Below are 25,998 nucleotides of genomic sequence, written 5' to 3' on the forward strand. Positions count from 1 at the left end.
TGGTGCATCAGCTGGAAAGCAATGGCCTCACGGTTTTGAGGACACGGGTTCAATCCTGGCCCTCCCTGTGTGCATGTTCACCCCGTGCATGCGTGGGTTTCCTCCGGGCACTCCGGTTTCCTCTCACATCCCAAAAACACGCAACATTAATTGGACAGTCTAAATTGCCCTTGGTGTGATTGTGAGTGCGGCTGTTGGTCTCTATGTGCCCTGCGATTGGCTGGCAACCAGTTCAGGGTGTACCCCGCTTCCTGCCCTTTGACAGCTGGGATAGGCTCCAGCACTCCCCACGACCCTGTTGAGGATAAGCGGCAAAGAAAATGGATGGATGGATGTTAGCATACAACATTTCAAGTTTATGTGAGCCCAAGAGAAATATTTATTTTAATCCTAATAATTATTATAATATTTATTTCATCCTAATATTCGATTTTTATTAAATGCAAATGTTCCATATGTCAATTACTGTAATATACTCACATATGGGATTTTATTTCCTGCTCCTATTACTAGTCTTTAGTGACCAGGTTGGTTACCGGGTGCAGAGGATGATAAAATGTGGAAAATAATGTGTTTTAATTATTATGGCATTCGTATATGTGGAGCCCGTGCAGTACTCTTTCTGGCCGCTATCTTCCCTGTGGCAGCACTCCAAAATGCTACTGAAATTTTCCCGGAAGTGTTCATTGGCGTGACCCGGAAAAAATATACAATTCACGAGCAGCATGTAGCTGTTGGCATCGGAAAATTAGCAACCTCAGTTATTATTTGGGCGTCCGTTTTTTACTTGACGTTTTAAGGCAGTTCTATTCGCGTTTCTTAGTTTTAATTGCACAGCTGGGAAAGAAAAGTTTCCTAGAAATGGGAGTCCCAGCGTTTTTCCGTTGGCTTAGTCGAAAATATCCCTCCATTGTTGTACATTGTGTGGAGGAGAAGGTAAGCCGTAAGCATGTTAGCATCTTACGTGACGAGACGGTAACACCTGCATGCCAATTAAAGTTTATATGTCAACTTGTTTAAAATGTCCTTTTTCCACTTTACTAATCCAAAGTACCGCGAATTTAATTTAACTCAATCGTAAGTAATTGGATCGCGGTTATTCGCTCTCGCGACTTTTTTCGCAGTGCTCCCGCTCTCCATGTTCACCAAATATTAAGCAAGTTTACTCAGAATTCATGACTTCATTATTTAACATGGAATGATACAGCAGTAGTCTTACTTTTCCTCTGACGCTAATGCCACGTAAACTGTCGTAGCCTTTGCCTTCGACTTGCGCAATATAAAAAGATATTTGTATTTAATAACAATAAAAATGGAAATTTACACACTAACATTTGGGTTTGAAATTAAACTCATGAAAATATGTAATGGAACCTATGTTTTAACTTTACCCTGTTTCCTGAGGTTGCACTGTCTCAATTTTATGTTTGCCTCATTAACTTTTACGATTTGTGTCTTCCAGTCTAAAGAGTGCAATGGAGTGCGTATTCCTGTTGACACAACCAAGCCAAACCCCAATGAGGTGGAGTTTGACAATTTGTACTTGGACATGAATGGCATTATTCACCCTTGTACACATCCAGAAGACAAGTATGAAGTGCTATCTTTTTCAAAAATAATTATTTGTAGTGCATATTATTATTTTTAAATGTATGAATTCGAAATGAGCAATGTTCCAGTGGATGTTGTGTGTGTCTCCAGACCAGCGCCCAAAAACGAGGATGAGATGATGGTGGCCATCTTTGAGTACATTGACCGTCTAGTTAATATTGTGCGTCCAAGGAGAGTTTTGTACATGGCTATTGATGGTGTGGTAAGTAACTCTTATCCGATGAACAATTTCTTGGCAAAGATAATGTTTTGGAAGCACAGGATGATAAGGAGCTGTGACTGGTACACAATAATGATTTTAATGTTTAACGCCCACCAGGCTCCACGTGCCAAAATGAACCAGCAGCGCTCTCGCCGCTTTCGCGCGTCCAAAGAAGGCATGGAGCTCACTGAGGAGAAGCAACGCATGCGGGAGGAGGTCATCCAGAAAGGTTGGTCTTCCTTCACCACTCTGCTGATAACTCATCACAGAAATACTACATCTGACGTGGGTTCATGTCTTCCTACAAAGGAGGTTACCTGCCGCCTGAGGAGATAAAAGAGAGGTTTGACAGCAACTGCATCACACCAGTAAGTCCAAAAAATATGGATTTCGTTGACTTAGACATTTGTGACCCATCTTATAATCTAATTTGCATGTATATTATCTTTTTTTTTTTTTTTTTGGAATGATGAAATGCTGTTAATCTTTTCCACCCTAATCCCAGGGGGGAAAAAAATTGTTGCATGTTTTTAACTCAAGTGTTAACTGTGTTCAAGTAGCGTTCCCAATTGATCTTCAACTTGTTGGAAAACGTACATGTCGAATATAGAGTTTTTTTTGTAGGTGGCAGTGTATTATTGGATACCCGTTGGCAAATTTAAATGGTAGTGTCAGTGAATGAGTTCATTGTGGAATTTAAAAAAAACATCACTTGTTAAAATTTGTTTTTGGGCAAGCTCTTGGCATGATGAACGGTTGTCATATGTCTCCAGGGGACAGAGTTCATGGACAACCTGGCACAGTGTCTTCGCTACTACATTGCGGACAGACTCAGTAACAACCCAGGATGGCAAAACATCACGGTGAGATTCTCTCTGCTGCCAACTGTTTCTCAGAGTGGTGCTAATCAATTATACTGATTGACGAGGGACATCTCTGCTGCGATGAAGCATGAAAGAAAAACACGTGAACCCATGGACTGGGCATTCATTCCAGAATGTAATTTTTGGGATGAGTTGTATTGGTGCACAGCAGTATATAATAGCAATACAAGGTATAATGTCAACATTAATTAAAAAAAAATAGGTAGTGATTTTGGAGAAGTGAAATTGTGTTAATGCTGAGCAGTGATATAGCAGGGGATCACTGTACCCTCTCTGGCCACATTGTTTTTAAAGTTTGTAGATCATCTACAAAAGATGGTTGTGTGTACCTTGACTCCATAATGTCACTAACAGTTTTATTTTCCTTTCGGGATCTTAAAGGTCTTTCTCTCTGATGCCAGCGTTCCGGGCGAAGGCGAACATAAGATCATGGACTACATCAGGAGACAGAGAGGTTCTGCTCACTCATGAAATGTCAATGCAAATGTGGAAAAAAAGTGATAGAAATTGATAAAAGCACTCCCACGTAGTGACGTGAGGAAAACAGCTTGTCCTAATTCTCGTCCACATGCAACTGTTCTCAAGCAGCAGTTTTCAAAATGATATGCAAGAAATTGTCATAGTTTTAAACGTTACACCTACATATGGGGCCTGGCGCACCAATAAAAAAAGTATAGTCCTCACAACTGTAATTTTAGGATAGAGCTCCCATTTGCGGCATCCCTTATGACTAGTTTTGTGTGAGAAGGAAAGAGAGAGAAAACATGTTTATTAATCAAGGAATAGTGTTTTTAGAACAATTTTTTTCATAAATTATTTTATCTTTTTAGAGAAAACATTTAACAACAATGTGACTTATGTCTTTAGACTTAAATATCATATTTCAATTATGTTGGTGCAAAATACAGTTGTTCTCATATCATTACAACTTTTTATTCATTCATTAATCTTTCTTTCAGAGGTCGCTGGTACAGCTTTTTAGTCCCGCAAAATGTCTAAAGATAATTTTCTTTAAAAAATAACTATTCTCAAGTTTAAATTAAAAAAAAAAAAGTTAACAAACCCCTCATCGTGACTCTCTTTGAGTCATTGACAACCCCCTAAAAAGGATTATGTATAATTGCATTTCAGTGTCATGGAATTGGTAAAGCATTAATTTTGTGTAAGTGAAACTCCTTAACATAGTTTCTTTACACAAAGAAGTCGACAAAGTGCACTTTTGTCCAAAAGAAGGGCCTCAATTAATTTCAACATAGTTCCTTGGGACCAAAATGGCCCTTAAGTATTTTTATTGCTTTGGCCCGAGCAAAAAAAGCACATTGTCATGTTAGTGTTTATATTCAGGACAGATCATGGCAAACATTTCTTTTGTCGTCGACAGCTCAGCCCAACCATGACCCCAACACCCATCACTGCCTGTGCGGTGCTGACGGTCAGTTTTGAATATGCATTAAAGATAACCTATCACTAATATCACATTACAGTTATTTTAAAATGTTCTTTGTCTCTGTGTGTTGACCAATCAGCGGACCTCATCATGCTGGGCTTGGCCACCCACGAGCCCAACTTCACCATCATCCGGGAGGAGTTCAAGCCCAACAAGCCCCGACCCTGTGCGCTCTGCGGACAAATGGGCCACGAAATCAAAGAATGTCAGGGCGTCGCTCGGGAGAAGCAAGGCCAGGTCAGATCATCTCTCAATTGTATGATTAATACATGAAAATAAAACACTTGACACTTTACTTATTTTTCATCCAGCATGATGAATTTGCAGACACCATGCCAGTGTCTGAGCAGGAGTTCATTTTCATCAGACTGTCTGTGCTCAGAGAGGTACAGTGTGTTATCTGTTTGTCTGTTTTCATTTGTTTCTGTGTGTGTGTGTGTGTGTGTGTGTGTGTGTGTGTGTGTGTGTGTGTGTATTTGTTAGGGTATCAATGATTATTTGAATAATTTGATTTAAAAAAAAAAACAAAATCTTAGCAAAATCTCTGTCTCGAAGCTTCTCAGATAGCAGCCAGCCAACGCTCATTTGCAGACGCCCACATTACTCACTAGGGCACGTACACTCTCAAAAGTCACATATTGGAGTTGAACATGAGGATGGCGATCACAAGTGAACAAAAAATAGTACCTACACCTCACATGTACAGCTTGCATTTTTCAATGGAAAATCAATTTTGTCAGAGTAATTGCTGGATGGATAGAATACTCAATTCGAAAACTATTCGGTATCTGCAGCCACTTGCAAGGGTTTCTTTTCGTGTGTGTGCGTGTTTTGTCTCCTCTCACCCGTGTGTGCGTGTGCGTCTCTTTATACACACATCACAATGAGACACTAAACACGCTGGTTATGTTTCAGTATCTGTCTCGTGAGTTGACCATGGCCAGTCTGCCCTTTCCCTTTGAGTTTGAGAGGAGCATCGACGACTGGGTTTTCATGTGTTTCTTTGTCGGAAACGACTTCCTCCCTCATCTGCCGTCCTTGGAAATCAGGTCAGATCTGCCGTTTTCTCAGTGTGTCTCTGTGTGTGTGTGTGTGTGTGTGTGTGTGTGTGTGTGTGTGTGTGTGTGTGTGTGAGAAGTGCTAAAACGGTTTCAAATAACAAGGTACAACCAATCTAATACCTGATGTTATGATATCATCTTTCAGAGAGGGGGCGATTGATCGACTCGTCAAGATATACAAAGATGTGGTGCACAAAACCGGAGTAAGTATGATCCGGTTAAAGCGTGGCTTCCTTGCTGCCCTTCATGCTGGAGAAATGCAGTGAAGTTGTGTGCATAGATGACAGCTGTGTGTATATGACATGTTTGTACAGGGCTACCTGACGGAAAACGGCTACGTCAATCTGGAACGCGTTGAAATGATCATGGAAGCCGTGGGCGTGGCTGAGGACAATATCTTCAAAAAACGCAAAGAAGATGATGTAAGACTTGTTTTATGACTTTAAAAATATATTGTAAATCACTAAATGATTTGCAAATGAAATGAAAATACTTTCTCTTTTAGGATAGCTTTAAGAGAAGAATGAAAGAGAAACGACAAAGGATGAAGGTAAGTTACTTGAATCACCCAGTTAAATATTAAATTCTGTTGTAAAACTAATTGGAAAGCAATGGGATGATGCTGAAATTGTGATATGGACTTCAAACAGCCCCTCATTTTTTCCTTCTTTTTGGGGGGCACGGGGTGGCGGTGACTCCTCTTCGGTTTAATGAATGCAGAGGGATCAGCAAGGCCCCGCCTACATCACTGGCGGCCAGTTTGCCCCTCAGGCGCTGGGCAGAGGACACATGCCAGACGCCGTGGGGAATGCCCGCCACCAAGCCTACGACATGAGGATGCACTCCAACATGGTGCGTCCTGAAAATTCCACAATGTCCATGATTTTTTTTTTTTTTCAATGGGGGGGGGGGGGCGACTGTTCTCGTAGTTCACTTTACCAAGTTGCGTTTTTGAGTACATTGAATGAATATTTGGGAAAAAATGGTCAAAGATGTATTTTCAGTGTGTGTGTGTGTCCCTGCACAGGATGCCGCTCAGTCCCTGAAGGCCACGATGAGGAATGGCGGTGGTGGCAATGTGAGTTCTAAATTTGCAAGAATAAACACTCTTGAATCGTATAGCTACACTTAACCATTCCTGTTTGATGATAGCTGACATTTATCATTAGGTATTATTAGTAAATCACATGAAATGCAACTTTACTTGCTTTTTTTATGTCAATTTTGGAAGTCAGGGCATGCAAGTACTATAGAACAGCATATATTTGATGGACTGCGATAGAAACCTTTAAAAATGCCAATGGCACCCAAAGTGGTAGATACAGTTTAGTCCGTGATTTAATTTTCGCCATCACTCCGGCGACATCACAAAGCTAAAATGTTGAGTGGAAGGGAAGTATTCAGTGCCGTTTGTGACAATCTCTCTATTTTCTGTCTTGACTTTAATCCAGAACAACAGGAAAGCGCTCCAAAGATTTAGTTCTTTTTTTTTTTTTTTTTTTTTTTTTAATTCCGACCTACCTATTTACTAATGTAGACCAATACGAACGTTTTGACATGCAGATGCACAGGTGGGCGCACCAGATTATCAAAATATGGGGGGGGGTTCATCTTGCAGGGAAACCCTTCAATGCTTGTTAAGGATCAGAAGAAGTCTAGCAAATCTGAGCAAAGCAAAACTTCTTTACATTTTTATATGATTTTTCAGTCAGCAAAAGGGAAAAAGATTGAAAACCACAAATGTAATTTTTGTCAAAAAAAAAAAAAAGGTCTGAAGTTTCATTTTAAGCCCATATCACTTGGCTGAGTGAATGTTTGTGTGGCGTCAACAGTCTGCGGGCCCCAGCAACGATCCCAACAATAATAGAGGCGTGAAGAGGAAAGCGGACAGTGACGACGAGCCCGAGCCAGAGGACAACGTCAGGTAGGCACACTGGGCTAAGCCAGAACGTGGCGTTAACATAACAGTGACTGTCGTGGTTCCTTTCACACACGAAAGAGCGGACATCAGTATGCACGGCACGCACACACGTGCATCCTCCCTGCACAATTAAGATGGAAAGCAGTCAATTCCTGTGTGACCCACTTAACAAATCTGCTAAATCCGCCGGAGTGATTTGGTATTCATGGAGACTTCCCCTTTAGTAGGCGGTGCTCCCCGCAGGCTGCTCCAGGCCTTTGCGGCGGCACAGATGCCGCGCACCCTCCCGTTTTTTTGAATTTTCCAAGATTTCAAAACTAATCAAGAATTCTGCTCACGTAAGAAGTGTAGACATCTGAATGAAACCCATTTGATTGACATTTCAAGTTATGAAGTGTTTCCCCTAAACCTGAGCTGTTGGCAGGTTGTGGGAGGATGGCTGGAAGCAGCGCTATTACAAGACCAAATTTGACGTTGACATGTCTGATGAAGATTTCAAGCGGAAGGTGGTGCAGTCGTATGTTGAGGGTCTGTGCTGGGTGCTGCGTTACTACTACCAGGTGAGGCGCGTGCTTGCCATTTTCTTTTTCTCTTGGTGCCATAACCACCAGCAAACACCTGTTCGGTTGGGACCAAAGTATTGCATGTAATACATTGCAGCAAGGATGCACCAACTTTTGACATAAATACTGACAAACATCTAAAGATGTGCCAACATTGTTTTTAGTACCATGTCCCAATCTCAGAATGTTTCCTCCATGTTCTGTCAACTCTGTTAAATGAGCAAGGAAAACAGCTTTTATCTGTTTTTAACGTTCGGCCAGTTCAACTATTTGACGTGTTACTTTTTTTTTTTTTTTTTGCCAGTCACAACACAGTGAAGGATAGTGCTCATCATTGTTACCGTTTTGCCAAGCCAACAGAAAATTGGTTTGGCAAAACGGTAACAATGTTGTTGGCTCCTCACCCACCAAAACCACAAGTAATTGAGGCCCCCCTTGAAGCTTTATAATTACCGATATTAATATTTTAAATATTAATTATACTGAAAACACAAACGTTTAAAACATAGCTTCTATGTATTTATTTATTTAAGGCAAGGCAAGGCAATTCAGAATTACTTTTCACTTGCTGTGCTGACCTGGCCATCAGGCAGCAGAGTAAATAAACTAAGCATAGGTATTATAAAGTATCATAAATATAGAGTAAATATACTTAAGGTAAACAAGGTCTCTAAATGATAATTGCTAAAATAGTTTTTGATTAATCGTTGCACATCATGTGACGTCAGACTTCTGCCGTTTGCTTTCTTCCTGAACGGAACACCTGACTTTTGGAATTCCATTGCACTGTTCATCTTGTTAGTCTGTCAAAGAAGAGGTGGCTCAAATAATCACTTTTGTAACCAAAGGGACATGTTCACATATGGAATGTTTGCCAAGTGATGAAAGGTGTTACTGGTTTAAAATGTTCAAGTTGTTGGTACGCCCTCTTTATCGAGCTAAGGGGGTGGGGAGGATCAAGGTGGATTGGGGGGGGTCTCCACACACTCCAAAGCAAGTCTCAGTGGGCCGCTCTGAATTGATTAAAAGGTCCTCGGCAGATGGGACGTGTCTGTTCGGCTCTGCCGCACATTCACAGTGTCGCTGCCAACGGCGCTACCATCACGCACAGATCGCCAAGTGACCCGCAAGGGGGAGAAAGGAGGAGACGTGGGCTTTGCCCAAAACACCGAAGACGTGATTCACACTTTGCTCCCTAAATCACTTTTTATCATCCCCACTATGATGAGGACCTTCTATTTGTTTTATGCCTATTGCAAAGAGCTCAAACGGATACTGACGATTTGAGAGATAGAATTCTTTTTTTCTTTCCCCTCATTGCTTGGATCCAAAAATAATTTAGAAATAATGTTAAATTCAGTTACGTGTCAATGTCCTTCATAAACAGCATTTTACATGGTGTCTTTGTCATTAGTTTGATAAAAGCCAGTGTTTAGTATGCCAAATGGAGTTTAATAAGTTAAACTCTTTAAGCATTTTACAATGTTTTTACTTTGTGGATTTAAAACAAATCAAACATCTGGAGGGGATATAGCCCTTTTAATTTTTTCAACCCATTTTTTTAGGCAACCAGAATTACTTTTATTCAAACTAGTGTACAAAAATGAGGAAAAAAAACACTGTATATATTACACTTTAAATAGCATTCCGACCGTGTCAATCAAATGTATTATCTTTGTAAAGGCACTTGCTTATGTCAGTCATTGGCTTATGTTCCTAATGGAGTGTTCCTATGGATATAGTGTTTTTTTTTTTTTTTTTTTGTCAAGAATCCTCCACTAGTGATTTTTAATTACAATATTGGCTAGCTGGAGCTAATCAAAGATAAAATGCAATTTTATGCTGACAAACCTATCAAAATTTCCTGTCCCCTAAGATGCACTCCCAGAGCAAATTGTGACAATACAAATTGTCTTATTAGCACAAATGATGTCTGCTGGGCCTCTGAGGCTTTTATTATGTTACAATCTCATTTCAACATTTAAATGAGACCCATCCTTTTGTGCAATGGATATAACAGCTCTTTGGTGTTGATCTCTCGTTTACACGTAACTGCGTAACGTTCCAAAGACTATAAATCTAGGTGGCCAAGGCCTAAAGTTGAAGTGCCGTTCCTCCTTGTGCTGGAATATGAAGTGTGAATGGAAATTGAGGAGTTTAAATGTCAGAGTTAGTCCCGGGGGATGGACTTTTAATCTGAAGCACTACCACATATTCTGTTGAAAAGGGCAAAGTTAAGGAGATGTTTGGACGAAGATGTGCTGTTAGTTGACATAATCCGTTGGAAGCACGCGGATAACTGCAACATCATACTGTGGTGACACAATGAATTGAAAAGAAAACAACATATGGACTTGTCCTTGTGCTTCCAGGGCTGCGCCTCATGGAAATGGTACTTCCCCTTTCACTATGCCCCCTTCGCCTCAGACTTCAAGGACATTCAAGGAATGTTCTCTGACTTTGAGAGTGGAACCAAACCGGTACGTAAGTGACTGTTGGTTGTTGGAGCATGTTTGAAGCCTGTATTAATTTGTTTGTACATGTGCACAGTTCAAACCCCTAGAGCAGTTGATGGGAGTGTTTCCTGCCGCCAGTGGCAATTTCTTGCCAGAAACATGGCGGAACCTAATGATGAGTCCGGTGAGTGAGCAGCACATTTGCAGTGAAGTACCGGGTGTCCACAAAGTCTCATTTACTTTTGAGATTTTAATCAGATTTGATCACTATTTAGTGGTTACCTTTTCAATCCCACTGCATAGTCAAGGATTCAAGGATTTTGTTGTTGTTTATGTTAATGCTTTACAGATCCTGGACAATCAAAAGTGCATCTCTGTCTCTCACCATTAATAAATAAAAGTAATATATAACATTGGGGTTAGAAGATATATAAAATTGAATGTCAAATTGAAAGACATTACTTGTATACAATTATGTAAATGTGTTGTCAAACTGCATATTTGTTGGTTATGAAATGAAGAAAACAATGTAATTCCACACAAAGGCACACATCAAATACTGTACTGTGCTATATAGAGGATTTAAATGATTTCTTTACATTGTGTTTTTATACAATATAGTGCTCTTTTATATAAAAATTAAACAAAGTGGGGTTTAGGGTTAAATTAAATTAAGAGGTTGGTCACTGAAAGAATTAATTAGTGCCTTGATGTGGTGGTGTCCATGTACAAGTGTATAAAGGCAAAAGAAAAAAAATGTGCTCATTAATTGATCCTTTCCAGTTACTTGTCTATTCAGTTGATTTAGTAGAATGTTAAATTGTAAAAAGAGACTTTTTGGACCACCATGTATTTTGGAGCTCTGTGTTCTAGTTGTCTAAATGAAGAATGTGTTGTTGTGACGCAGGACTCTTCCATTATCGACTTCTACCCTGACGATTTTGCGATAGACCTGAATGGAAAGAAGTACGCCTGGCAAGGTGAAACGTTTGTCATCTACTTGATGTTTAGGGCGTGTTTTTCTGAAACTTTTCTTCTATGTGTTACCTTCTTGAAGGTGTGGCTTTGTTGCCATTTGTGGACGAACGGCGTCTGCGGGCCGCACTGGCCTTGGTCTATCTCGACCTCACATCCGAAGAAGGTCAGTTGCTTTATTTTGGTAACCCTGCATCCTTAGCACACTTCACACTTGAACCCTAAATGTGGAGTCACCTTAAATGAGACATATTAGACACACCAATACCAGGATTTATGTGAATAATTTGTTCTGTTACTAACTTTGTAATTAGTATTTTTTTTTTACTTATTTTTCCCCCAGTAAAATTTATTTTATGAAGTTATTAATTTCATAATTAATGAAACATTAATTAGACATATTAGACACACCAATACCAGGATTTAAGTGAATAATTTGTTCTGTTACTAACTTTGTAATTAGTAATTTTTTTTAACTTATCTTTCCCCATTAAAATTTATTTTATGAAGTTAATTAGTTCTAGCCCCCTAAGAATCTTTTTTTTTTTTCGTATAAATAAAATAGCACTGTATTGTATGAAAACATCCATCCATCCATCCATCAACTTTATGATCATCGGCCTGTACCCTGCCTCCTGCCCGATGACAGCTGGGATTGACTCCAGCACTTCCACAACCTTAATGAGGATAAGCGGCTCAGAAAATTTATGGATGGATATTTGAACACAAATGGTGTGGCAACACATTTAGATAATATAACAATAGTATGGTATGTCGGGTAGGCTGTAATGGATTATTGCTATTTCAATTGGGAAAGATGATTTGAGAAATGTGTATTTAAGTTACTAGTTTGGTCACAGAATTCTTGTCCCAATGCACCACTGTAGTTGGCTGCAGCCCACCTTGACAGGGTGAGAGTAACTCCCTTATTGGAGTACCTGTTCTCTCCACACATATACAATGGTGCCCCTTCTTGCAAAATTAATCCATTCCGGAAGTCGTTTTGTAACATGAATTTTTTGTAAGTAGAAGCACATTTTACATGTAAATAGCTTGATCTGTTCCAAGCCACCCCGACAAAAATAAGCATTTAAAGTGCATAATGAAAATATTAATTTTAAAAAAATTGTTCATTTACCTTTGGCGTTGGGTGACGATGCGAAGGGTGAGTGACAAGCAAAAGGCATAGTGGGGGACAGAGGACGAGGCAAACTTTGATAGCCGAAAGGAAACATAAGTACGAACCTACGCACGCACACAAATTAATTCCGCTAAGTTTCTTGCGATCCATAGTGAAGTAACATGAATAAACTTGCTAAAAGCACAAATGAAAAAGTTATACTTTTCCAACCTGTGTTAGCTTGTGACCGCTCGAGCATGAAATGGGTAAAGATTGTCGTCCCTCCTAGCCAATAGAATGCCAGGAAGATGGTACAGTGATAGCCAATAGTAGAGCAGCTCTATCGGGACACACAAACCAAGATACAGGAATTGCATCATAGGTAAAGATTGACGTCCCTCCTAGCCAATGCGATGCCTGGAAGGTGCGAAAGCCAATGGGAGAAGAGCTCTATCGTCCTACACAAACCAAAGATACAGGATGTTTAGGTTTAGTGGAATTTGGGGAGTCCAATGGCTATTTTTTTCCGAGGAGGTGATTTGTAACCTAAATTTTTCGTTAGTAGAGACGTTTGTAAGTAGAGGTACCAGTGTATATAACCAGTGAATAACAAAAGTTTGATGGTGTTCCAGTGAGGAGAAACAGTCTTGGAAGTGACATGGTGTTTGTTGGGAAGTCTCACCCGCTGTCGGACTTCATCCAGGAACTCTACCGTGTAAAATCTTGTCAGGTAACCTGAGCGGATATTCATCTAAATATATGGAATTGCAGATGAGCTCACATTGACGTTGTCTTTTAGCCTACTGATGTGCCGGCAGAACTCTGTCATGGAATCCAAGGTACATTATCTCTTGATGACGACCCTATCCTACCAGATAAGTAAGGACCGCTTGCACGTTCTCCCTCGTACACATTTCCCTTCAGAAGGCGAGCCATTCTCCTGTCTGACCTGCTTGCGTGCTCACCTCCCTTTTACCATTTTCTCTTTCAGGACAGTGAGCTCGCCGATCCCAATGCTGCGGGATATCACACAGAACGGTGCCATTGGGTAAGAATGTCTTGCCACTCGAGTTTCCATCACAGCTACAGTCCAGTTTGGATTTTTACGTACAGTGTCCCCTCGCTTCATTACGGTTTGTCCTTCGGACTTCTTCAATATAACAAATTTTTAATACTACAATCAACTTACAAGTTAAATTCATTCCATGACCACACACGTAACTTAACAGTCGTGTCTCAAATAATCTTTTGATTGATTGAAATGCTGTCGGTTCCAAACAACCACCCACCCAAAATTATGCCTTTTTTTTTTTTTTTGAAATAAAATAGAGCATTTTAACACTGTTGGGTTACATGAAGATGTGCCGTTATAATATTAAATGACGAAGCGATTAAATTGCATGTAAAGAAATATACAGTCTGTGCATCACCATATCATTCAAACAGAATTGTTCATCTAATTTGTGTGTCTTGGCCACAAGGTGGCATTATAATCCATGCAGACGCACATTTTATGAAACATGCTGTCACAAGCTTTATTAATATTGTTTTTCTCTGAGGACAATGTATACCAGTGAGTATTGTTATATTGTCTGCCTGCCTGTGTTGCAACCATTTGTGTTCAGATATGTTGTGTATAGACTTAAAGTACTGCATTATTGTTGCTTGTTTCATTAGCCCGTTGATGGAGTTTCCCCATAAAGTGTTGGCATTCAAACACAATGTAATTTGTTTTTGTACTAAGTTTCATAGTAAACTTGAGCCTGCAGTGTCAGAAAGGGAAATCATTGCCTTAAAAATAAAAATAGCTATGGAAACTAAGTATTGGTTTTATCTTAATTCCACTCATTTGTGTTGTTTTCCAGAATAAAGTTCCAGGATCCCCAGTTTAAGGAGGACTTTGTGTTCAAGGCTGTCCTTCTTCCCGGAGCCAGGTTAGTGACACTTATATTCAAAATTTGGGGTATTGAGTAGAACGTACCTCTTATAGGCGTCTTTCTGTACTTGTATTGCATAGTGTGGCATAGATTTTGACAGATTACTTTGTGTGGTACCATTAGGCTTCCCACTAACGTGCTGAAGCCAGAGGACTGGGATAGGCGGGGGAACCAGCCATGGCAACCCCAGCTGGGTTTCAACCCAAAGAGGCAGCAGGCTCACTTGGACCAGCCGGGCTTCAGAGCTCTGAAGTGAGTTTCTTAAGAGCTGTGCTCATAATAATGGCAAAATACTAATAGTTCTTCAAGTTAAGATGTTTGCTATGTCGCAATACTACCAATTTATACTGACACATGGTACTTATATCCTTCAAAATAATCAATTTTGATACACAAATGCTGGATAAATATACAAACAGGCAATATAATGATTCTCTCAGACATAGATCCTTCAAAACTCTGCGACACATGAGCTATAGTAACAATTTATATGGTGACTTCTGCTTTCTTTATTGCAAGTGTCTATCTGATTGCATGCACCACATTGCCCCTCAGAGGTCAAGATGCACACAGCAGGAAAAGTGCTTTAAATTAGGCACAGGTGGTGCCTGTCAAGCACTTAGAGCCGCACTGTTATTCCTATCTGCCAGAATATTGTTCATAAAACCGGATTCTTAAAGTTCAACAGTTTGTTGCCGCACGTGGAGAAAGCAAACTCTGTTCCTACCGTACACTGACGGTAAAAATGTGTAAACTTGAACTGTTGTTTTGCACTTTTAAACTGTAAGTTGTAAGTGAGGGTTTTTCATGCTCTTCAAATTATGCTTGTTTAAGTTAAACAGCTGTTATGGTGCAATTTAGTTTTTTTTATTGGTTATTTTTATAATTTTTTTAAATTTAAATTTTAGTTATTCAACACCCATGGTTAACCTTTATGTAACATTTTTTCCCTCACACCTGCTATTGCTGACTTTTTGTCGGAGTAATAACACTTGATTGAAGCAGTTGTTAACATTCCATACGACAAAATAAGTAATACAGAAGTTTCCATACACTGTGCAAAAACTCAATTCATTTTTTTGTCTCACTGTCTTAAATCAAATTAGACTAAATCTCTCCTGTTTCAGGTGAGTCAGGATTGCCAAAATTGTTTCATTTTGTTAAACGCCACAATAATGAGAGAAAATCTCTGAGAGAACCTTTCTTTGAGGTCAAAAGTTCACATACACAAAACGTTCTGTCTTTAAATAACATGGGAAAGCCCAGATGATGAGGTTATGGTTTTGGAAGTTCTTGATTGGTAAACTGACAACTTGTGAGTTAATTGACTGCACCACTGGCATGTATTTAAAGCCATACCGCAAAGATTGTTTCCTTTTTTGAAATGATGGGAAAATCAATAGAAATCGGCCAGGAAATTATTGGGAGAATTGTGGAGCTCCACAAGTCTGGCTCATCCTTGGGTGCAATTTCCATATGGTTGAAGCTGCCACGTTAGTCTGTTCAAACCAATATTCCCAAGTATAAACATCATGGGAATGTCCAGCCAACACACTCCTCAGGAAGGAGACAGGGTCTGTCTCAACAGAGATGAACATGTTTTGATCAGAACTCTGTGAATCAACGCCAGAGCAAAAGCTTTGGCCTTGTGAAGATGATGGATGAAGCAGGTAAGAAAGTGTCATTATCCACAATTAAACGAGTCCTGCACCGACATGGGCTGAAAGGCCACTCGTTTAGAATGAAGCCATTGCTACGAAAGAAATGGAAAAGACAGATTACATATTTCATAAAACACCAAGGCAAAGATCTTAACTTCTGGAGACATGTCCTGTTGTGTGATGAATCCAAAGTGGAGCTATTTGGCCATAACGACCAATATTATATCTGGAGGAAAAAAGGGGAAGCTTGTAGACCAGGACTCCAGCAGAGTACTGTCTTGTGGAAGTTTACCCAAAACGTTTGAACCAAGTCATGGAGTTCAAAGCAAATTCTACTAGATCCTGATGTGATGTAAACTTTTGACCTTGAAGATAAGGTGAAATTCTTTAAGAAATTTTCTCATTATTACGACATTTAACAAAAATAAACAATTTAGGTGATCCTGATTGATCTGAAATAGGAGAGGTTTATTCTGATTTGAATTCAAAGAGTGAGACAAGAAATTATTTTTGTCAGTGTATGTATGTAAACTTCTGACTTCAACTCTTATGATTTGTGTGGATATTGGATCAACGTTGCGATCAGCCAATATTTAAGGCTGCAATATCTGTCGTATTTTGAACTGAAAGAGTTGAGGTGTAGACGAACCTAAATATGGTGTTGAGTATGGTTGTGGGTCGTTATTTTGAGAGGACCGTAATTTCTGCTCTTGTGCGAGTTGCTCACTGACAGCTTTACATTGTCATGAATGTGAACAAAAATGTGAAGTCTACACACAGTGTATTTATTCCATGGAGATTTTGGCAGTGTGTGATGTTTATGCTTCTGTACAACCCTTTTCAAAATGTGTGTGTGTGTGTGTGTGTGTGTGTATGTGTTTGTTCCACCCCCCAACCCCTCCATGCTGGCCATTAAGCAGCCATGCTTGATTATGATCTCCGCTTCCTCCTCTACACGTCCACATTATCATTAAGAAAGGGGAATAATTGAACATCTGGCTCCCCCCGAATGTGGCGTGTTTGGAATTCATGATGAGCACCTTTCAAGTTTTTTTTTTTTTTCTTTTCTTAAACTGGACCTTCATACTGTGGAATTGTAGATGCCACATTTGACATCATGTCCTCCTGCAGTCACACCCTTAGAAACCAAGTCAGTGGAGGAGGACAGTACAGCAATGCTCCGCCTCCCAGCAGCTACAACCACCGTGGAAACTACAACTCCTCACGCGGCGGCCGTCAGCAGTCCTTCCAACGTAAGTTGCAGCCACAAGCATCCTGCTACCACAAGCCAGAATTTATTTCATACAAAATGTTATAGAAATCAGGATTAATTGATGTAAATATGATCTAGTCCCTTACAAATTACATCAATTTGTTTGTGACAAAATACCCTCAGTCTGTGGGACATAACTGGTTCAAGACTTTTTTTTTTTTTTTTTTTTTTTTTAAACCTTTCCACATAAACATTTCCAACACCTTGAAACTTGGTATAAAAAAAAACGGTTATTATTCCTATATGTTCGTTCATCAAATAAGAGGCAAAGCGTGCTTGCTTCTGTTTGCCACTGTTTATTGTGAAACGGATACATAAACGCACAAATATTTGCTTAACACTTCATTTTAGTTTAAGATTGTTTACTTTAACATGATCTCTAGCGTCATGGCTGTGGTTGTTTTATACTGACTTCTGTCCCATAGAAAGCAGAAATCCGCGCTGGCTGGCAGCATCTGAGTCTACTCAGCCAGCTATATAGCTTAGCTACTAGATAGCAGTAGCAGGCTATCACTTATCAATCATCTGGCATGATGTGTGGAACGAATCTTGTCTAATTCGCCATCCATGATCGCAGTCTGCCTTTAACAGCTGTGCAGCTCCTCCCGGCCATCGGTCACATTCTTCCGTTTAGATTATCATCTCAAGGGAGACTACGGCTCCATATTGCAGTTGTTCGGGTACATCTGGGACTACAACTGCGCATATGCTCATGCAAAGCAAGTCGAAATGGCGGTGGAAGTAGTTATCGGAGCTTTTTTCATGATAAAATATGTACTTTGATTTTTCATTCAAATGCGAAAACTCTGATACGTTAATTTTTTTCGAGTGAATCACAATTGCCACTCATTCATTCATGGTGCCTAAAATTTGTTTTACAAAATAAATACGTGTCAATTGATCAATTTCTCTTGGCAAAAATCATACAGTATCTGGGAAATGTGCGGGCATTATATCAGATAACCTATCTCAAACTCTACGATCCTGTTAGGATGTTGCCGCAAAGCATTGTGGGTATAGCCACAGAAACTCTCTGAAGAGCCTCGAAAGCCAAGTTAAGTTCCCCCTTTAATGACGTGGCTTCCCACCCGCGGAGAGGCTGCTTTGGGGTCTTTGTGCGCCGCCATCCCACCAGCTTGCGTCCTCTAAGCAGCTGCGCCCGAGCTCTGCTGGTGGCCATTGTAGAGCTAAAGCTACAAACTAACAAGTCCGCCCAACCTCTGACCTGCTTTCAATTAGAAAGCAGTAGTAAGTGCACACAAATACCTCACCAATTCACTTCATTTTTAACCACCGCATCCTTTTTATTTTATTTTCATTACTTGTGTCAAACTCAAGGTGAGTTGTGTTGTGAGCTGTGCATTTTCAGAAGAAGAGGAAAAAATACAAATTCAATCAAATATCTCATAAGCCTAATGAAATGTTTTCTTTTTATGGAACAACACTGAAGAAATACAGCTTTTGCTACAATGTGAACTAGTTAGTGCACATCCTTTATAATATTGCAAAAGTGCTGTCCCCTCATAGCTACTGTATGTTTGGCTAACCCACTGGAAACACACTTCTAAGTTACGTAATTGTTGCATAGAAATAAAAGTTTATTCATAATATGGCCTCAATTTTCGCATTCACATAGTATGCGGGTCCAGTGGCCTATTCGGTTTTATGAATGGCAGCAGGTGTATGCACCTTCTGCCATATGGTACAAGAGCCATTTTATTGTTCTCCTTGTCGTTATACATCACTACCATAAATAGATGAACAGAGATTTATTTGTAGTAACTAGTTTTCTAACCAATTAAGTGAAATTGTTCATTTCTCTGGGCAGAGCTGGTTGGGAACCGGTGGTTTAATCTAAGAAAAGATGTTGTGCGACGACGTCTGCAGACAAAAAAAAAAAGGCTCAGTGTCTTTGTTTGAGCTGAGTCAAATAGTCGGCATCAAAATTGAAAAGAGGCGTTTAGTTGCGGAGCGACTCGTAATCCGTCCCTAATACAGTGGCTAGTGCGCACTGTCAGGATTTGAAGGCGTAATCCTTTTGTTGCCCTTTGTGCGCGCACACTGGAGGCCCAGACGCTCTCAGATCATGGCTAATTAAAGAGATTGACAGGTGTCCACTTGTCATTCTCTCTCTTTTTAAAGCAGGGCCGGCACCCGGCAAAGGAAGGCCCGTGCGTTGTTGTTATAATTGGAAGCGGACTGGGTGGTCCACTTGAGCTGTGTTGGTGGAAGAGATCATCAAACGGGAAAAGTTGCCCACAATAACGCCGTGACCGTGCGCGGCGCCAGTAGTCGTCCAGCTTGACGCCAAATTTGCGCTCTACCCGATATTTCCTACTTGACCTCCAATTCAAGTCATTTCTCCTTTCTCAAAAGATGCAACAGATGTAAATATAGGGCTGGGTGATGTCTTAAAATGTCATCTTTCTTATAAAAATCAGGTTTGTATTGACTTTTTCCTTATGGTATTTCATGTTTATTAACTTCTGTAGAGATACAATATATTTTCTTTACAGATAAAGTGGATATACTTTTCTCATACTGTACAATCCACTCCAAAAATATAGGAAGGGCAAGGTCAATTCCTTTGTTTTGGGGTTTTTGATCAAAAGATGAGTATGGGGGGGGGGGGATTCAAGTAGAATTCCATCTTTTATTTCAAGGTGTTCACATCTACATGTGTTAATTGGGGACACTGCACCTTTTGTTTGAAGCCATACAAATTAGCAAAAGTATTGGAACATGTGATGAATGGGGGTTTGCAGTTGCTTGGGTGTTTTTGGATTGATTGCTTCAACATGAGTGGTTGTTTTTAGCTTTGGGTCTCACCTGTGAAAACCAAATTTAAAACGTATAGATCGGAGAGCTGCAAGCCATTTTGAAGCTGAGTGAAGAGAGGAAAATCAATCAGTTTTTGTACAAACATTTGCATCGTCAGTAAACCAATTTAGGTGTCCTGAGAGAGAAGATTGTAGTTTACTGAGCAGCATCGAACAGGTCAGCCAAGGGTATCACCAGCAGTTGGTGACGGAGCAAGAGAGCCGAGAGCTGTGAAGAAACACCCAAAGACTCCAGCCATCCACGGCTGTACACCGGCCAAGTCAATCACGGGACCTTAACGCAATAGAGCATTCATTTTACCTCCTTAAGAGGAGACTTTAGGGAGAACCCCCCCCCAGAAGCAAACAAGAATTGAAAGGGGCTTCAGTCAAAGACTGGAAAAGCATTTCAAACGAACTATGCAACAGTCTGAGATCAATTGGTATCGTAAGCTTGATGTAATTATTGCAAGGAAAGGTTATCCCACCTAACATTAAAAGTTATTTACTTTCATTTCAAGTCTGCTGCAATACTTTTGCTCACGAAAAAACGGGGTTGTTTTCAACCACTTATTTGCTCTGTCCTGAGTTGCTTAACACAAATGCAAAAAAAAAAAAAAATCAAAAAAATTGGTCATGCCATTCATATAACAAAACAAAGCAAATTTGTTTGTATAGCGCATTTCACACACGAGGTAACGCAATGTGCTTTACATGATTAAAGGCATTTGAAAACAGAGAAAACATTTAAAACTGGATAGAAGCAATAAAAATGACAAGCAATAAAAAAAAAAAGAATTAAAACTGCATACAGTGCAAGTAATATGATCAAAAAGTGGATATATTCTAAAAAGCATGAGGGGGGAAAAAAGTTTTTAACCTAGATTTAAAAACTATGTATGATTTTGGATGGGACTGTTTGTAAACGCAATCCTTAATAAATTGTTTCCATTTTTCAACAGTAACAAAAATATTGTTTCAAAGATTTGATTTCTAACATTGTGCTTTTTTTCCCCATTACTCTAAACTTGACCAGTTTTCTTATTGTGAGTAGCATATTTAGAGCTGCTTAAGAAATTAGAGTTGGGATTTTTTTTTTTTTTTTTTTGGGGGGGGGGGGGTTGTTGGAGGGCTTGCAGGGATGTAAAAGTGACTGCTCGAGCCTAATAGTCACATGATGTACACGGAGGCATGTCCTTCCTGGCATGCAGGTGGACTCACTAAACAAACAGGCAGCTGGTCATCACCATGACAACAGTGGATCTAGAAGAAGGCTGTGGATACTTTTTCTCCCCACACCCCCTCAAGTGGGTCTTTGTGAAGGCTCTGCAGTGATGGAAGCGGCCCACTTGAGGAGTCCACAATGCTGCCGGCTCAATGCTATTTTTCATTCGCTTAACAAAACATGCAAATGTCCCTCTTGGCCCCTCTGAGCTTGCTAAAACTCAATTTGATCTCAGTTGATCACGCATTGGGTCCATCATGGCAGCCCCGCTTTTACATTGGTCTTCGTAAGTGAGCAGAATCTGTTATGATGCGTGTTTCTCTGTCGTGTGCAGATTCCAGATCAGGCGACCTGTTGAAAGGGCCACCGTCCTTCCAGCACCAGCCACAGTTTCCTCGGTGAGTCCACACTTTTAACGCTTTAAAGCTTGTCTGTTTGTGTTAAATCATGTCAAGATCAACCCATACCAGAGTCTTGAAAAGTTGTTTTGAGAATTAATTTGAAGGTCCATGTATTAATATCTTGACTTCACTAGTGGGGTTGGGCATCGTTTGAATTTGAGCGATTTCGATTCTCGATTCCGATTCTTTTAGGAGACTATCGAAAAAGTTTGCATGGTTTAATAAAGGGTGTCTAAAGTGTAAACATCCATTTTCCCATCAGCCCGCTGCATAGACTAAAATGAACTCTGGGTTATTAATAACCAGCATCAATATCAAGCCTACGAACTAAAAGGCAACGTGTCTAGAAATAACCCAATTGCCTTAATACTTATTCATGTTTCAGCTCGAAGTCGAATATAGTATTGTTTAAAATATTTTATTTGGGACTGTTTTCTCACAGCAAAGGCTTTATTGTGTTGAAATTTTAAGTTGACTTTCTATTTTAAGCTTGAAGCCTTTTATTTTGAAGGATTACGATAGGAACGAAACATATCTTCATACAAACGTCCTGTAATGTTGCAAAAAGTTGGCAAGATTTTATAGCAGTAGTCCGAAACGGTGCAATCGCAAAAGTCCAAATTTGTCTTGTAGTCTGATCCAGGCATAAGCCTGGTATGGAATATGCCCAAACAGCTTTCTATGTGAACTGGACCATTACCCTGACCCTGAGCTGCACTTGTCTCCTCCCGCTGAATTTTTTTGTGTCCTTTCCGCTCAATTTCCAAGGAGGAGGTTTGCGCGCCTTAATGTGAAATCGCGAATCCTGCCGGCCTGCTCGATTGCGAGGCCCAAACTCAAACGTTGTGCAGCAGGATCTTTTTCAGGCCTGTTGTGGTGGTGCGTCAGCATGGAGTCAGCTTGGGGTCACTGCTCATTAGGCCACTTCCTGTTCCTGTCAGCACACCGGTGACTTGACTTGTTTTAACCCTTAACAGCAAACATAATAAGTTTTAGCAATCGTTTTTAAAATCTGTTCTCCTCCCATATTTTTATTTTTATTTTTTTAAATACACAGGTCAGGTGCTTTAGGCCATCCACTGTATTTTTGCTTGGTTTTGTATTTTTTTTTTTTTTTTTTTGCGGGGGGGGGGTGGCTTGAATGGAAATGTTGCTGGCAATGTGGAATTACCATATTTAATATTTTGATCATCACTGTGTCGGGTGCCACTGCACAACTTTATACGTTCTACCACCTTTTTATGCGTTCTACTGTCCTTAAAATAATTTGCTTAAAGTGCCACTGTCATGAAATGGTTGATTTTTTTTAGTATGTTATTAATGGGGAAAAAAAAAACGGCAGCCGGAATGGACCCATCCGTTTTTTCACCACAAAACGTGATTTTCCCGCCATGAAAATCTTCTCAAGGGATTTGTTTTCGACAAGAAGCACGAAGTGACGTACAGGACAGTAGCGCACTCTACCCAACTTGTTTCTTTCTATTAGTTTTACCTGCGGGAAGATTGCTCGTTGTTCCTTCGTGCTAGCCAAAATGCTGGCTCATTGCATTGCTGTATACTGCTTGAACACTCAGAGGAATGGATTTACCCTTCATAAGTTTCCAAGAGACACACGGTAGGTTGTGAAAAATGGATTGCATGGGTGCATAGGACAAGAGTGGCGTGGGTTCCAAATGACAAGTAGTTGTGTATACAGCTACTAAAAAAAATAATAGTTTGGAGGCGGGGGGGACAACGTAATCAGTCTCTCATAACCTAACAGAAGATCCGCGTAAGTATGATGGGTGCCAAAAGTGTCGATGTGCACTTTGGACAGCTTCCGCGTCGTGCCTCGCGGACGAGCACGGCTTCGTCCAGGCTGGCTCATACATACTGTATGGGAGTCTGTTAGTTAGAAGTGATCCGTATATCATCTAAATATTGCTCGAAACAATAGGGTAATATTGCCCCGGTAACTTCACTCGATTGTGAGATGTCCTTTTCTTGGAAAAGATCTTCCGTGTCTGACGGGGCATGTTTGTCTCCCATAGTACAAGCCACAACATGTTTTCAAAGGTGAATGTCCGGGGTGACGTCACGAACAGAAGATTCAGCCAATATGGCGACCACTTGGATGTCGAATGACACTTCCGCAAGTTTGAGCATGGATGACGCGCTCTCTGCTCATATTTATTTTTTCGTATAGATATTGAAGCAAATAGTGTTATGTATTTTTCATTTCAATATCTATTTTAGAATGTTTATAGGGATGACACTTGGGCTTTAATGCTCCCTCAAGCATTTGGTTAAAGGGTTAAACGACCATTAAATATAATTCAGCGTCTAAAATAGTTTCAAAAACGTGAACGTACTGTAGTTAGAAAATATTGTATCACATCAGTGGGATGCATGAGGTTTGCTGCCTGAAGAATTCACAAAACACAAGCATCGCTTTGGTTCAAATAGGCGAAGGTAAAAAAGAAAATCCTGCAGTGGGAATATAGGCATGGCCACCTCTGGGTTAAAAAAAAAAAAAAATTGACAGGAAAATAATCTGACCAGCGTACTGTGATTTGGGATATTTTGAAGGCCAGAGGTGGTATTACATATTTCCACAGTTGCAAGTCACCCACCAAAATTGAAGTGATATTCTTTCTTGCTGCCAACATCTCCCGTGAGTTTGTGGATTTTCAAATGTGTAATTGTTGGTTGGAACCAAGCCGATCTGAGTCTTTACACAGCCTTAGACCATTTTTCTGACTTTCTACATATGATGAACTAAAGTATTGTTCAAGGAGTGGGGAAATTAAATTAAAAATTACAGTATATGCGGATAAATTACGGAGGAAAGGGGTTGTTTGAGCACCTGGGAGGTCTATGCTGGGGATAAGGGTGTTACAAATTTTACTCAGCTTTAATAAATAAATAAGAGGGCATATAAAGTTAGGTTTTAAGGGATGTGCAGCACAAGTGTCAAACTTGAGCCAATAGGGCCAGATCTGTCACGCCACATTTTATTTAGCCAGTGAGACAAATCACGTCTACTTCTTGTTTCTTATTCTGAATCTGTCCACATTTACAACTTCACTATTAATTCATTCATGGCCTTGGAGGATTCTATTTCACAACTCGATTCCAAGAGTTTACTTCCACCAACGAATATATTCAAGTAGTGTCCCCCCCCCCCCCCAGCGTTTTTTTTAAGGTGTGGAATAGGGTCCCACCTAGCTCATCTGTGAAATTCCTGCTTGTAAACCACTGTAATGACGAACTTATCCCTGTAGATGGTGGTGTTGCATCGCTTCAGGTCGTAGACCAGCACAGTTTCTTGAGAGGAAAAAAAAAAAAAAAAAAGTTCAACTGGGCCATGGTGGTGAGCATTGCTCCTGGGAAGACGGTCGACGTGAACACGATGTTTGTTTGTTTGTTTGTTTTGCAGACAGCAGCAGTACCGTGGCGGCGCTCACGGCTGGGACCGGGCCATGCAATCGCAGCAGGCGGCGTACCAACACAACGCGGGCCGTGTAGGCGGCGGGGCCGGACCGAGCGGCTACCAGCAGCACTTTCAGCAGCGCGGACGAAGCAACTGGCAACGCGGGCGGCGGGATGACCGCACTCAGCAGTACCAGGTACTAAAAACAAAAACACTCAGCCTGAAATTGTGCTCTCATCATTTTCTTTATATAGATTTATATTCAAATGTAGTCACAAAGGCAGGATTTTTTTTTTTTTTTTTTTTTTTGCCCAGCAGTTGTCACACTGAACTAATACCAACTATTATAATAATGTGCATTAACTTTATTGTGCTCTTTTGGACACCAGTTTATCAGAATGTGATATTTGTCATATTAGTTTTTGTGCTGCATATTTTTAAATAAGTTGATCTGAACACACACACTGGTCTTTTTTTGTGTGTATAATTTGAGTTTCATAGTGTTTTTTTTCATCACAGGTTTTTTTTGTTAATTTTGTTGGACTTAATTCATTTACAATGTCACAAATGTTTATCGTTCCTAAATATGATACAACAGGACAAAATTAGTCTTTCATTATGTGGGAGATTTCAGTGCTCAAGTGAAAACTTTTACCCATGGCAAAGGTCTGAGCTGACGTTTTTGGATTATATTTGATTTTCACATGCTTTTACATAAACTTTTCTGTGCATTTGACAGCCTTCAAGGTTTCATATCCTGACTAAATGAAATCTATTTTGTTTTTAGGACTACAACCGCTCCAACAGAGGACATTACCCTCGACCACCTCAGTCCAGAAGATACAACTAGAAATTAACCTTTTCTTTTTTCTTTTTATGCTGTCTTGTCACCTTTTCTTTTTTTTTAAATTCTGAATCTTTAAAATAATTTTGGTGAAATAAGCTGAGGTTTTAAAGTTCAATGAACTTCTGAGAGATTCTCCAATGTATTTTACCAACTTGTCAAATAAAAGAACAAGTCATGTGGAAA

The 25,998-nt window shown here is 40.0% G+C and overlaps 1 protein-coding gene across 1 annotated transcript; it reads left to right on the forward strand.

Moving 5' to 3' along the window:
* Positions 1-701: 701 nt before the first annotated feature.
* On the forward strand, positions 702-25,998 carry xrn2 (5'-3' exoribonuclease 2). The gene is made up of 31 exons (XM_061812445.1): positions 702-936; positions 1,463-1,590; positions 1,702-1,813; positions 1,931-2,042; positions 2,123-2,181; positions 2,587-2,676; positions 3,079-3,151; positions 4,079-4,129; positions 4,224-4,381; positions 4,456-4,530; positions 5,060-5,193; positions 5,351-5,408; positions 5,520-5,627; positions 5,711-5,755; positions 5,926-6,057; positions 6,233-6,283; positions 7,038-7,129; positions 7,551-7,686; positions 10,062-10,169; positions 10,240-10,329; positions 11,053-11,125; positions 11,203-11,286; positions 12,873-12,970; positions 13,040-13,119; positions 13,232-13,288; positions 14,106-14,174; positions 14,301-14,429; positions 16,970-17,091; positions 21,490-21,553; positions 24,975-25,164; positions 25,756-25,998. The coding sequence occupies exons 1-31, from the start codon at positions 862-864 to the stop codon at positions 25,816-25,818; spliced, it is 2,916 nt and encodes a 971-aa protein (XP_061668429.1). The 5' UTR covers positions 702-861; the 3' UTR covers positions 25,819-25,998.

The sequence above is a fragment of the Syngnathoides biaculeatus genome, chromosome 23 (genome assembly GCF_019802595.1).
Source record: "Syngnathoides biaculeatus isolate LvHL_M chromosome 23, ASM1980259v1, whole genome shotgun sequence".
In the NCBI taxonomy this organism is placed as follows: Eukaryota; Metazoa; Chordata; class Actinopteri; order Syngnathiformes; family Syngnathidae; genus Syngnathoides; species Syngnathoides biaculeatus.

Excerpts from the sequence above, each read along its gene's own strand:
- xrn2 (XM_061812445.1), top strand. The coding sequence starts at position 862 with ATGGGAGTCCCAGCGTTTTTCCGTTGGCTTAGTCGAAAATATCCCTCC. Across the intron at positions 5,409-5,519 it reads ATGTGGTGCACAAAACCGGA|GGCTACCTGACGGAAAACGG; the intron begins GTAAGTATGATC and ends ATGTTTGTACAG. Across the intron at positions 17,092-21,489 it reads CCGTCAGCAGTCCTTCCAAC|ATTCCAGATCAGGCGACCTG; the intron begins GTAAGTTGCAGC and ends TGTCGTGTGCAG.